This window comes from Ambystoma mexicanum, chromosome 8 (genome assembly GCF_040938575.1).
Source record: "Ambystoma mexicanum isolate Mex_15411 chromosome 8, UKY_AmexF1_1, whole genome shotgun sequence".
Lineage (NCBI taxonomy): Eukaryota > Metazoa > Chordata > Amphibia > Caudata > Ambystomatidae > Ambystoma > Ambystoma mexicanum.
Window position 1 is genome coordinate 173,015,817 of NC_090929.1, and position 14,283 is coordinate 173,030,099.

Below are 14,283 nucleotides of genomic sequence, written 5' to 3' on the forward strand. Positions count from 1 at the left end.
GATTATGCAAATGTAAAGAGTAAAGTGTTTTTTGACCTGTGAAGTCTTTGCAAACCTATACATTTACAAGGCCAGAACTATGGCTTTGGCATTGCTTGGTTACAATGTCCTGCTCGCTCCCCACAAACAAGATAGCTCATTAAATGTTTCCTAAATACCTAACCACTGTACATTTCTAGACGAAGACAACTGGGGAAGAAGCTGAAAGGGAAAGCATGCACGCTCATGAGTCAATAAGAAAATACAAGCTCTCGTTCTGTAATTGGCAAAAGCACAGAGGCATATGTATATGTCTGTAACAGTCTATTACAGAGAAGCTGTCCCAAAAAGTATGTGATACAGAAATGGACGCCAGGAAATCATTGGGCTAAAGCAAACGTAATTTGTGTTGCAAGGAAAGGATAACGTGTACACGTTTGATGCCAGTCAGTGGCTCTAGGTTTTATTTAAGAATGTGTTATATTGATTTACAAAAGAACACACATAAAAAATAAAGGCTTAGAATTAATGAAACTCAAAATAAATATTGGTCATCCATAATTGTACAGGTGAGTCCAGCTTGTTGAAAATAACATTGTTAATATCAAAGAGAGTCACGTGCATAACCATGTGCCTCGTTTTCATGTGCACTATTTTTCAGGATCCGAGCATTTCGCCTATGTATCTTTCTTTGCATATGTCATGATCCATCTGTGTCACTTTCTGTTGTGTTGTCCAAGTCTTCTTCCTCTGGGGTGCCACCTTTTGATCTCAATTTCTTCCTGTTAATTAGGCAAACAAATGGCATTTGTTGAAGTGCCTTTTTTTGTGAAAATGACATTAAAATATTCAATACGGATATAAAATATTTGAACATGGAATTGGGTACATAGCTTGGTATTTCTTTGGGGTAACAGAGCTCCAGAGCCCAGGCACTATCCTCTTCCTTAGTGGAGCTACCTTAAATAAAGAACTTGCATTCACCTCTCAGAAATCCACCCACTTTTCTGCCACCTACCCTCACTCCCAGCAACTCCTTCATTGTATGGGTCGTAGGAGTGTGCACAACAAACGATAAAACAACATAGTGTAAACCACTTAAACAAAACGGGCATTACCACATGACATGCATTAGCTGCCCAAAAACCGTTTGGGGTATTAGATTACCCTACAGCAGGACAATTGCTATTTTTGGTGCTGTAACACATTAACATACACACAGGAAGTATGACTGGGCAGGAAAGCTTAACCTTGAGTGTTTCTGGACAAACGAGCAGCTAAATCCCATTTGTCCTCAAGCAGACATTGGAATATACTTGTTGGAAGTAAGAAGATTGCCATGAAAAGTCATTTTTTGCAGTCACAAGGAATATTTGAAAGTTAAGTCTGATAGGATAAAGATCAGAGTGAATGCAAGCCAAACACTAAGGGCCTGATTCACATAGCGTTTTTTAGTGACGCTGCGCCATTATAAAAGGCTTCTGTGAATCAGGCCCTTCATGTGGGGTTGGATCATAATGACCCATGTGGTGAGTTCTTGGTTTCATCAATGGTTAAAGTCTTGTTTTGGTCTTTTTTGCAATGGGATATGTATGAGGAGAACTTGATTTAATTGACGTTTGTGATGTTGCATTGTGTTACGGTGCACCTTATGAAGAGAGTATACTGAAACATGTTGCGCTAAGGGATACATCAGATGCATTGCTGTGTGAAAACGCAAACCAACAATATTGTATCAATTTAAATGTATTACAGATAACTTACTGATGTGCTTGTGAAAATTATCATTAATATTGGAAAGCAGAGACTAATATGTTAAGTACTAAACAGAATTTTAATTTCAAACAAAACAAATGTAAACATGAAAACAAATGGTGGCAATTATTCACCTTTACCTCGAGAAATGAGAGCATTGCTTGGAACAGTAGAGACATTCCCAAGAAATTAGAAGCTGGAGGAGTCCAGCATTAAGTATGAAATGTGGACTTTAATTCTCAAACTCTCAGAGGAACAACTTTTCGTACTATCAAAAATGTCTTACTAAGTTATGGGGTGAAACTGAAGTTTTGAATCATGTGTTGGTACTCTCTTGTTCGTAGTGCATTACTTTTATTAAGCACCATTTTGGCTTTAAACAAAGTTAGAAACCATATGTCTTATGTCTTGCAGGAAATGCCACCCAGAGGGTGTGGCCTCCACACCCCAGGACAACACTTTGTAGCAAGTGTTGTGCTCTAGTAGACAGTTCTGCCTTGCTTAGGAGGCAAGCAAGTGTATCAATGTTCAATGCTGTGGAGGAAATATTTGGGGAGGCTGGTTGTTCCATGGCCTGGTAGCGATGACAGCGATGGCAATCCCTCCACCTCTCATACTCTTACTCGGTCGTTAAGGGGGCTACTACAAGCAACATTTTGCTACTTGATGCAAGAGGTTGCTTCAGCGCACACTAAAAAACATAGTCAACGCATTTCATAGTTTGCCCTGTTCAATTAATGTGGGGCCTATCTGTCCTGAGGCAAAGAAATGATGCCGCTATGCACCCACTGTCTTCTAGATGCCTTGGGGTGTCCCTCATGGGCACATGCACATATTTTCCTTTGTGTTTGGTACTATGGGCAATTTTGATGTTCTGGATTGATGTATAAACATCCCATCTAGAACCTAAAGCTTTATATCCACTATATTTGTTCCCATATACTGTACAAGCCTCCGGTGAATAGGGTCTCTTAAATGTGTTGATTGGCTATTAGCGGACCTTGCTTGCTCAGTGACTTGACATTTTCTAAGGAGGACGAAAAAGGGCAGTAATGCCTTCTGTGAAGTTTTGTTGTGCAACCCTTAGCTATGACATGGTCTATCTGTACCTATTTGCAGTGAATTAATCCACTCTATCAATCAAGCAATCCTACAGTTTAATGTAATGAAACCCCATCCTACCTTGCCATGAGTTTGACACTTCTTTACCTCTTTTTTTCTAGTGAAGGCAACTATCCATATTGCTTAGCAACCCTGCATTAATGACACAACAGTCTGTCCTTTGTGTCAGGATACAGATATTGCTTTTTATTCTAGATAATAAGAGAATTATGCTCACCTTCTTATTAATTCTCAGGGTCAAAACAGAAGATCTACAAATCTATTCATAGTAGTTTGTTTCACCACAGACATGTTGTGAACACAGGATTCCATGAACTGGTTTTGGAATTAAACATTGTTATCATCCTGATAAAGGCAGTTTAGACCTGGAGCACTCAAACTTCGTTGAATATATATATGATACATTACTCACCGTAATCGTATTTCTGATGCTTGTATCTGCTTAGATTCACATGCTATGCATAGGCCAACATCTAGTGGAAGCTGCAGAGTATTACAGTTGTTGTTTTCTAAACTCGAAAAGGGACGTCGACATGGCGTGGCAGTAATACTTTCTCTAGTGCGATGTCCACGGTACACATGGTGCTTCACGTGTCGCGATCCCTCAGATTGTTTTGTTTCTGACATGAGGTTGCATGAAGTGTAGCATGAGTACAGGTGTAGTAAAGCAAATTATGTATCAGAGAGAGCCCAGAAAACATCCATGCACCTTCTACTCTAAGGGGAGGAAGGGTGGCTGCATGTGAATCTAAGCAGATACAAGCATCAGAAATACGATTACAGGGAGTAATGTATCCCTTCTGAGGCTTGTGGAATCTACTTAGATTACACTCTATGCATAGATTAGAGAGCAGTGTTTGTAGAAGGTGGTGGGTTGTGAGAAGGCACAGCTGCAAAAATATGTTTTAGTACCGCTTGTCCCACCTAAGAATCTGATTTAGAGTGAGTGTCAATGCTGTAGTGCTGAGTAAAAGTGTGGTTGGAGCTCCATGTAGCTGCTTCGCAAATGGCATCCAGCGGGACATTCGCGATAAAAGCCAAAGTAGCTCCTGTACCTCTGGTGGAGTGAGTTCTTGGAGTAAAGGGCAGAGTTTTGCTTGATAGAGAGTAGCAGAGCTGTATGCATCTGACTATCCATCCGGAGATGTTGGTCTTGTCTACATTGTAGAGGACCGCCCTCTTTACATCTAATGTATGGAGTTTTTTCTCAGCTGAACTATCTGGGTTTTGAAAGAAAGCTGGTAGTACGATGGCCTGATTGACATGGAACTTGGAAATGAACTTGGGTGAAAACCTAGGTTGTGTTCTTAATACCAATTTATCTTTGTGGATCACAAAGAAGGGGTTTTGCACTGACAAAGCTTGCAATTCACTGACTCTCCATAAGGAGGTGATAGCCACCAAGAAAGCCGTTTTATAGGTTAGGTGTTTAAGGCTTGACTTTTGTATAGGGTCAAAGGGGTGGGGTCCCATGAGCTTTGCGAGTACTACATTGAGGTCCCAGCCAGGCGGCGGGTTTGAAATAGGAGGGTGGAGTCTCTTTAGTCCCTCCATGAATGCCTTAATGACTGGGATTTTCCACCATGACACCTTACTCTGAGAGGTGGTGTATGCGGATAGAGCCGCTAGGTGAACCTTTATTGAGTTAAATACTAACCCTGAGTCTAATAAGTGAAGCATGTAAGGGAGAATGTGAGATGGAGTACATTCTATGGGGTTTATTTGTTTTGTCTGGCACCAAATTACAAATCTTCTCCACTTGCCAAAATAACAGTGTCTGTGTTTGGTTTACGTGCCTCCTTGAGGATCTCCATACACCTTCGTGGTAGATTTAGATGTCAAAACTCTATGACTTCAGGAGCCAAGCTGCCAAGTTCATAGAGTGAGGGTGAGGGTGTAATGTTGTCCCCCCCTGCTGGGAGAGTAAGTTGAACGGGCACGGGAGCTTGATTGGGTCGCACATCGCCAGTTTACACAGATGTGGATACCAAGGTTGTCTTGCCCACATAGGAGCAACTAGGATTAATGTAATTTGTTCCCTGTGAATCTTGTTCACCACTCTGCTCATTAGTGGAGTTGGGGGAATCGGGTAGGCAAATTTCCCTGACCAACTCATCCACAGGGCGTTCCCCTTGGAGTCGGGTTGGGGAAACCTGGACGCGATGTCTGAGCATTGTTGCGAACAAGTCTAGTGAGGGGTAGCCCCACTGTGTAAAAATGTGATCTACAACATTTCTGTTGAGGTGCCACGCATGCTCTTCTGGTAAAGGATCTCTGCTTAGAGAGTCAGCTAGAGTGTTGAGTTCCCCTGGAACATGTTGGGAAGTAAGGAACATTCCCCGTTTGAGGGCCCATTTCCAAATTCTTTGTGCTAGAGTGGACAGATTTGGAAAATGTGTGCCCCCTGCTTATCTGTATAGAAAATCACAGTGGTGCTGTCTGTGAGAATTTGTACTGATTGATTTGTCAGATGTACTTCGAAGGCTTGAAGAGCTTTGAGTACTGCTAGAAGTTCCAGCAGGTTTATGTGGTTCTGTGCTGCGATTTGAATCCACATACAATGCGCTGAGAGATTTAGGTGATGGGCCCCCCACATGGTGAGGGATGCGTCTGTTGTAATGATCGCGTGCAGTCGGGAAAGGGTTTTCCCTTCAACAGATTCTCCTTTGTCCAACAGCGTAGAGCTTGTACTAGGGTTGGCGAAACGACCACTAGATTGTCCCACTGACCGCTTGCCTGAGACCACTGTTTCGCCAACCACTCCTGCATCGGTTGCATGCGCAAACATGCGTGTGGGACTAGGTAAATGCATGACATCATTCCGAGCAAGCGCATTGCTTTGCGTACGGTTATCTGGCAACCGACTAGATACTGAGGTATTTGCAGCAGTCTGTTTTGTACTCTTTCCTTTGATGGAAAGACTAGACCTTCTTCTGCCTTAATGATATCTCCTAAGAACTGTTTGGTCTTGTGTGGTACAAGACTTGACTTTTTCTCATTGATAGAGAAACCCAATTGGAAAAGAAGGTTGATCGTTCTTTGGGTATTTTGGTTGCAAATGTGGGGGGTTTCCCCTGTGATCAGCCAGTCGTCCAGTTAAGGGTACACTGGGATTGACTCCCTGCGTAGTTGCGCCACCACCACTGCCAGTACCTTGGTGAAGACCCTTGGAGCGGATGCTATGCCAAAGCGTAGCACCTTGAATTGGTAGTGCTAGTTTGCTTTCTTGAAACACAAGAATTTTCTGTGCACTGGGAACATTGAAATATGAAAATTAGCATCTTTCATATCCAAGGTTGCCATGTAGTGCCCCTGCTTTAGCAGTAGGATTACTTCTTTTAGCGTTGTCATGCAGAATTTTTGTGGCTTGACATAAGTGTTTGCAGGACACAGATCTAATACAGGGCGCATTGTTAGATCTTCTTTGGGTACAAGGAAGTACGTTGAATACATACCCTTGTTTACCTGGTTCGACGGCGTTCTTTAATAGCAGCGCTGCCACCTCTTCTAGTAGGATGCATTGTTCTTCGTTTTAGGTGGTTCTTTGCCTCAAGGGATGGTAGGCGGGTCGCTGAAGCAGCTCTATACAGTAACCGCTCGCCAAGGTTGAAAGCACCCACTTGTCTGAAGTGATTCCCTCCCATATGTGGGTAAAGTGTGTTATGCGTCCTCCTACTGGAGTGGCATGGGAGGGAACCTGTAGCGGGTGGTCATTGCTTTGGGGGTGTGGAGGAGCCTTGACTCTGGTTGCACCTTCCCTCTTTGAGAATGTTGTCCCCTAAAACGACGTAAATTACATCCCCCTCTCTGACCAGAGGGTTTATTGGTAAGCTGGCCCAGTGACTTTAAGGTGTCATATTCTTCCTTGGCACTTTTGAGGGTGTCTTCTACTGCCTTGCAGAACAAGACATTAGGTTCTATGGGCATGTTGAGAAGAGTTGCCTGTGTCTCTAGTTTAAAACCAGGCTGGCGTAGCCATACAAGGCGTTTAGTAATCGTGTCTTCAGCAATTATCCTACCCGCCGTTGCATCTAGATTATTTTTTAAAATACAGTTAGCAACAGCTTTCCCTTCTGACACGGCTAGAGAGAGAGTTGGGATTTAAGGGGATCTGGGGCTGAGGCCATTAATTCGGCTACCTCGTCCCATTTGTGGCAGTTGTAACTGGCCATCAAGGTGGTATTATTGGCAAACCTCGCCTGGTAGGCTGCCGAGGTTGTGACTTTCCTGTCAAAAGTGTAGATCTTTTTTGCTTTCTTTATCGGAAGGCGCCTCTGACGAGGCGAGAGGTGTTCCCGCTCTCTTTCTTGTGTTGGTAACGACTAATGGGTCTGGCTTTAACTGACCCCTGATGTAAAGGGGGTCTGAGGGAGCTGGTCGGAAGGCCTTCTCAATACGAGGGTTTACCGCCCTTGTTAAGTTTGGGGTTACCAAAGAGGGTTGTATTTGCCTTTGTACAGACTGCAGGACAGGGATAAATTGGGTAGTGGATGTTGTGTCCCTCAACAAAAACTTTGTCTATTTGAGTTTCCTGAGTGTCGATTTGGAAATGCTCAGTTGCCTTTAGAAGCATATCGTTATACTGGATCCGATTGTCTGCCACCGGTGTGTCTGTATGATCCAGCGACTGTATGACATAGACGTCTTCATAATCGTGTCATAGTACTGGTCTACATCCCCCAAGTACCCTTGGTCCTCAGTGTCCGTGTATCCTCCAATGTCCTGGAAGCTTTGCGTGGAATCATAGTATGGCAGCTGCCCTGGGTCCTGCTTAGGGATGGCTGTCTGTGAGGTGTGTGTGCAGGGTCTATTGGGGGGGGGGGTTGAGTAAGAGCAGCCCCACTTGCTGGTGAGGTGTGTCTATTTCTTCTGCAGACCGCTGGGAAGAACTTGGGACAACAGGTGATGGTACAACAGCTGGGGCAGGAGGTCTGGGAGATGGCTCAGGTGCAGGGTGCTTCCTGTGTTTCATAGCCCCTGAAATGTTTCCCTCCCCCTGGGTCATAGTCTCCTTTTGTCCAGAGGACTCATGGACCTTCGATTTTTGGTGTTTTAAAGTCTGACCCTTTAGAAGTGTGTCCGGGACAAGTTTTCTAATCAGTTCAGACATTTTTCGAGGTCTGAGGGGATTTTGCAGGAGCCTTCAACATGTCTTTCGACAGTCGTTTTTAGGATTGCACACAGGCCGTCGGCGCGTCTTTTGAAGTTCGGTTGTCGGTGTGCGTGGCCTTGGTAGTTTTGGACACGGCGTCCAAAACAGGCTTTTCTCTCAATTTGGGGGGGCCTTTCGTGAGGCAAACGCGAGCGCGATTGCTCAAAGGACAGGGAACTGTCAGACCTTTTGCTTGACGACGTGTGAGGCCTTCCGATTGGCGTGGAAGTCGACTTATGGCCGAGGGTTGTGTGTTTGGTGTGGGTGTGTTTGTCTGTGCCAGTGCCGCCGGGTGTCATCCACGTAACAGAGCCGTCAGCCTGCCTGATGGGGCTGAGGCTTGCACGTGCGTATCCGACGGATCCCGTCCCCCGTCACTTAAGACACTGATGCTGCCGTTGCTGTAGGCACCCACAACATCCATGGCGGCCTCAGGCTCTATGGCGTGGTGGGCCAGGCGCTTTGATTTTTGGTCCTTTAAGGTCTTGGGATTGAAGAGCTTGCAAGATTTGCAGTGGCCCTTGTTTCAAGATGGCCGTACTGTTGGCTTTCAATACTGACAACATTACAAGGTTGCTAGGGGAGGGGCCAATTATGGCGTTTAGTTTGGTCTTATAAGCTGGCAAATGAATGTTCAACTGTAAAGTAATTAAGCCTGAAGAAGCTCAAGTAGAGAGCGGAACGCGTGGCGTTTTTAACCCGGATGGGTGAGTGAATACCTGTTTTATGGTTCACCATGATTGCCATTAATGTCAATCTCTTAACCTATGTGATGCACCTTATTCATTAAAGTTTGCATTTGAGATCATTTGCATACCCACAACACCTTCCTGTTGTGGCTCAGAACTGGAGGTGAATTTCCAGTGATGGCTACTAGTTGGCGTTGTAGAATGTGTGACTTGGCTTAAATTAACTTTCCTACTTTCACATTTCAGGTGAAAGGTTTTTTTTTTAACCTTTTCAAACCCAGCATAACTTTCTTGGTGTTGTGAATATATAAATACATATACACATTGTAAAATAGGTGTGGGAACAACAAAAGAAGAAATCCTTCAAGTGAGGAGGGATTATTGGGAACTGAGGAGTAATATGTATCCCCAATGGCAACAATTAACACATGTGTGGTGTAGTTTTCCTGTGTAGAGATTTTGTTTGGGATGAATAATAATTGTGATCTTTTGTACTGTATCAGTCACCTCATCAGATATCATTCCTAATGTAGATGTGCTTAATGTGTGTAGTTGTAATTGTCTATTGTTTGACTAGACCAAATGTCTTGTTGGATGGTGTTTCAATGATTTTTTTTTAAAAAATATTTTTATTCGGTTATTTACCAATACAACAATTGTAATCACCAATGCTTCAATAAAGATGCCACAATTTAATAACCCCCACCCTCCCTCCACTCCCAACTCCACCAAGACCACTTGTTCACGTATTCAGTTCAGCATAGCCGGATAACCATTATGGGCTGCTTGTGTCGTCATTGAAGGAGACCTCCTCTCTTGGGTGGAACAGTGACACCGTGAGCGCCACCCATTGTTGTAGGTGTTCGCTAAAGTCCAGTTTCTGCACCAGCTGCGTGTTCTCCCATGCTCCAGTTTCTGCTGTCAACCATTTACGGAGGTCTTCCAACCACAATGTTACACTAGGGATATTGGGGCTTTTCCACCCCATAGGAATAGGCTTTAATTCCAGTATGTAAATCAAGTCCTTAAGTCAGGAATTTGTTCTTCTTGCTTTTTTTGTATCTGCCCAGTATGCACGCCTTGGGTGATTGTATGTCCAAGGTGATGTCTGCGGTGGCCACCTTTGTGGCGATTTGTGACCAGAAGGATTGTAACAACCGGCACCCCCAAAACATGTGGGTCATCCCCGCATGGAGTTCATGGCATTTTGGGCATTCTACAGCTCTTGCCCCTTTAAATTTGGAGAGGACTTCAGGTGTGAGGTAGGCTCTGTTAATAATAAACTACATAAGTTGCAGTCAGGCGTATCTGGATACTTTTTGTGATGGTGTGTTATGGAATCCCATTCTTTGTCTTCAAATTGCTGGCCCAACTCCTGTTCCCATTTTTCTTTGCACTTCAGGTCGTGCTTAGTTGTGCTGTCTAGCAAAGTCTCATATAGCCTTGAGGTTTCGTGCCCACCCTCGGCGGCGTTCAACATGTTTCCAATGGCTTCATGCCCAGTTTCTTGGTTCTTAGCCTCCGGCCATCTGTTCCTGAGCTTTTTTACCACCGCTCCGTGAAGTAGGAACTGCCCAGTCGCTAGTCCCGAGGATTCATGCAGCTCTGCAAACGTTAAGATGTCCTGGTCATCCACCAGGTCGATCAGGGTGGCAAATCAATGGTGTTTCAATGATGTGCAATATATGTGTTTTGTAAAAAATATGCTGCTATATGTTTTTAACATTGTTAAGTTTAATAAATATGCAGATCGATGTTCTATGTTTTGAGTTGTGGGTCTAATACAATACATTATTTAGTACCCTGGTCTATCTGATATGGGGACCCTGATAAATTGTTTACATTGATATATGTGAGGCCTGGGGGATCGGTGCTTCGACCAGGTAACCTTTAGTTTTTTTACTGATTAGTACAGCCCGTGGCTGCAGGGTGTTCACAGCTGAAAAATAGTTTTTTCAACAACATGGAAAATGTCAATATTGTTTCATTTTTTGACGCACACTACCAGAGGCTGATTAGTACACTGCCTCCTTTTCAGAATAATACAGGAACTAATGTGTCCAGCTCCTTGCAGGATGAGCTGGAAATTATTAATCAATAACAGAAAAAAATTGTCAGAACTGAGCAGCCCGGGAAGTTCCTGCTGGAGTGCTTGAAGGCAGGAATTATCCCAGAAGGGCTTCAGGTCAGAAATATCCACAGAGTATTTATAGACAATCCTTGCTTGAAATTATATAAAGTAGCCTCTACTTTTTTATTAAAATTTTTCCTTGAACTAGGTTGCCACATGTAGAATATGCGTTTCCCTCTCTGGAGAGATAGTTCAAAAATTGTGCAATCAATGGTGTTTACCAGACGGTTTATACACGTGGGTAGATTACATTTGTTCATTGAAAATTTAGACAGCAGTGCCCCTTTGTAATAGGGTCTATATGCCTTCTGTATACAACTGGTAGATCTACTGGCTGCGCAAACATGGCTGCTATACATCGTAAACCGGTCTATTGAACCTGCATTTCAAGTAACACCATTGGGGGCGAGTCCGCCATTTCTGTCTGATAGATTGGCAGGCAGAATTTGGTCCGTCTTCACTGTTCACAAAAAGGTTACAAATGAGTTTGAAAAAATATGACTGAGCATCTACACAATACCATTTGGAAGCAATCTGCTAACTTTCTGTTATGTGCCAACTGGGAGAATAATGCAGGTAGGTTACTAATATATCAACTCATTCATTAGCTGGTCCCCTGAGGAACAATTCTATTGCAACCCTCTAATCATTGAAGGGGCTATGTTTATTATATGTATTGGTACAGCTTTTCTATGGGAATGGAAGACATAGGAAGCAGAAGTGTGTTCTTGAGTTTACATATGCCTGGTACATATTACCGGTGAAAAAAAAAGAGGAAGGAAACCAATCAGCACTCCTCAATTCGCAAGTATTGGGTATGAAAATTGTACAATAGTTGAACAAAAAGTTGAGGCGCAGAGGAGAAAAGAGACAACCGGTGAGGCGGGTATGAGTTGAATTCAGTCAAAGTAGTTAGATTAACCACAGAGTACGGAATAGTGATTTCCCACATCTTTTAAATTAACACTATACTAAATATGTATTCAAATAACTGAATTTATCATAGATTTTACTTATGATTTGTAGATCTAAACCGAAAGGTTCAGATGGAGGATGGGAGACATTTGTGAATAGAATTATGATTTGACCCTGAGAATTAATAAGAAGGTGAGCATAATTCTCTTATTATGTACAATAAGAAAGATCTGTATTCTGATACAGAGGACAGACTACTGGGTCATTATTACAGGGTTGCTAAGCAATATGGATAGTTGCCTAACCTAGAAACAAAAAGAAAATGTAGCGTCAAACTCCTTGCATAACATTAAACTGTAGGATTGCTCGATTGATAAAGAAGATTAATTCACTACGGAAAATAGGTCCAGAAAGACCATTTTATTAATATTAGTTTATTTGTTTTTCACCACAGACATTTTGTGAACAAAGGATTCCATAAACTGATTTTGGAATAAAACATTGTTAGCTTCCTGATGAAGGCCGTTTACACCTGGAACACTCAAACTGCTTGCTAGAGTCCGAAACACAGGGTGTCAACTCCTTATATATATATATATATATATATATATATATGATACATTACTCACTGTCATCGTATTCGTGATGCTTGTATCTACTTAGATCCACATGTTATGCATAGGCTGACATCTAGTGGTAGCTGCAGAGTATTACATTTTTTGTTTTTGAAACTCGAAAAGGGACGTCGACAGGGCGTGCCACTAATACTATCCCTAGTGTGACATCTCCTGTAATCATGGTCCCTCAGATTGTTTTGTTTCTGACATGAGGTAGCATGAAGTGTAGCGTGAGTACAGATGTAATAAAGCAGATAAGAGTAGATAAAGCCAGAAAACATCTATGCACCTTTTGCTCCACAGGGGAGGAAGTATGGGCGCATGTGAATCTAAGCAGATACAAGCATCAGAAATATGATTACAGTGAGAAATGTATCCCTTCCGAGGCTTGTGAATATGCTTAGATCACATGCTATGCACAGACTAGCAAGCAGTGTCCGGAGAAGGCGGTGGGTTGTGAAGAGGTACAGTGGCAGATAGATGTTTAGCACTGCTTGTACCACTTGTGAATATGGTTTAGAACCACGGTCGGACTGGGACAGTAAATAGGTCCAGACACCCAAGAAAAAGTGGACCACCCCTCGCCTCAAAAAAAGTCCCACCCCTCGCCACACGACCCTTGACCTCTGATGAAATCACCGGAAGTGATGTCATTTAATCCCACCTGAAAGTGACATCCCGGGAATCGATGAAACATGACCTTTCACCCCTTGACAAAACAGTAAGTGGCATCAAATAGCATTGTCCCTAAGTACACTACGAAAAATATGGTTATGATTTCACTAATGTGATATACCTTTCAAACAAAAATGCATCACCATATGTACCATTAATATCTCTGTGTTTAGATCCATATTGTAAAATGACTGTGAATGCAAGCAGACGTCCAAGGCCAAATGATAATATGTTATTGTATAGCACTTACGCTTAAGCTCTTTTATGGAACAAATATGCACACAACATCACCCAACCTGTGTTGGTACTCATTTATCGACCTCAGAAGGATGAAAGGCTGAGATGGCCTAGCTGGGATTTGAACCTGCAACCTGCAGATCACACACACATTGCAGCAGCGAGCGCTCAACCCACTGAGCTATCATATCGGCTATAGTGAAATGAGCAATTATTCTGTAGTGTATATCATTTAACTGGTAACTGAGATTTAACAGCAGACCAGTTAAGTTCATCTGCAGGTCTGGTTCAAAGTTGGCTGCATGCTGCAGCAGCATGTGAATGATGCATGCATCATAATTTATGATGCACACTTCATGCATGCAAATAAATCATCAAAGTAAGGTAACATGTGTTACCTTGCTTTGTTGAATTATGCCGTTGCGGGTGCTTTTTGTTTGTTTAAAAAAAAGAATTTTGTTTTTCAAACCGACCAAGGCATGTACAGACACCGGCCCCCAGGGACTACATGTGATTTCGGCCCAGTCACGGGCCGAGTTGCAGATGGGCCAATCCGACCTTGTTTAGAAAGTGTGTCAATGCAATAATGCTGAGTAAAAGTATATATGCAACTCCATGTAATTGCTTTGCAAATAGTGTCTATAGGGACGTTTGAAATAAAGGCCAAAGTAGCTCCTGTACCTCTGGTAGAGTGAGCTCTTTGTGTGAAAGGCAGAGTTTTGTTTGATAGGGAGTAGCAGAGCTGTATGCATTTCACTATCCATCTGGAGATGGCGTTTTTAGAAACATGATCACCTTCTTTGCCTGGTGCTATGGATACAAACAGTTGGTCATTTTTTCTTAGCGGTTATGTCTTGTTCACATAGTAAAGAAGCACCCTACTTACATCTAGGGTATGGAGGTTTTTCTCAGCTGAGTTAGAAGGATTTGAAAGAAAGCGGCTAGTTCAATGGATTAGTTAACATGGAACTTGGATATGAACTTAGCTGAAAACCTAGGGTGTATTCTTAG

General features: G+C 42.8%; 1 protein-coding gene across 2 annotated transcripts in view; it reads right to left on the reverse strand.

Moving 5' to 3' along the window:
* Positions 1-411: 411 nt before the first annotated feature.
* CARD9 (caspase recruitment domain family member 9) overlaps positions 412-14,283 on the reverse strand; it is a 496,386-nt gene continuing 482,514 nt past the window's right edge. For both annotated transcript variants that reach the window (XM_069609572.1, XM_069609573.1), the window contains one exon: positions 412-761. In XM_069609572.1, coding sequence (XP_069465673.1) covers positions 680-761 — 82 coding nt within the window. In that variant the 3' untranslated portion in view covers positions 412-679. The remainder of the gene's footprint in view (positions 762-14,283) is intronic.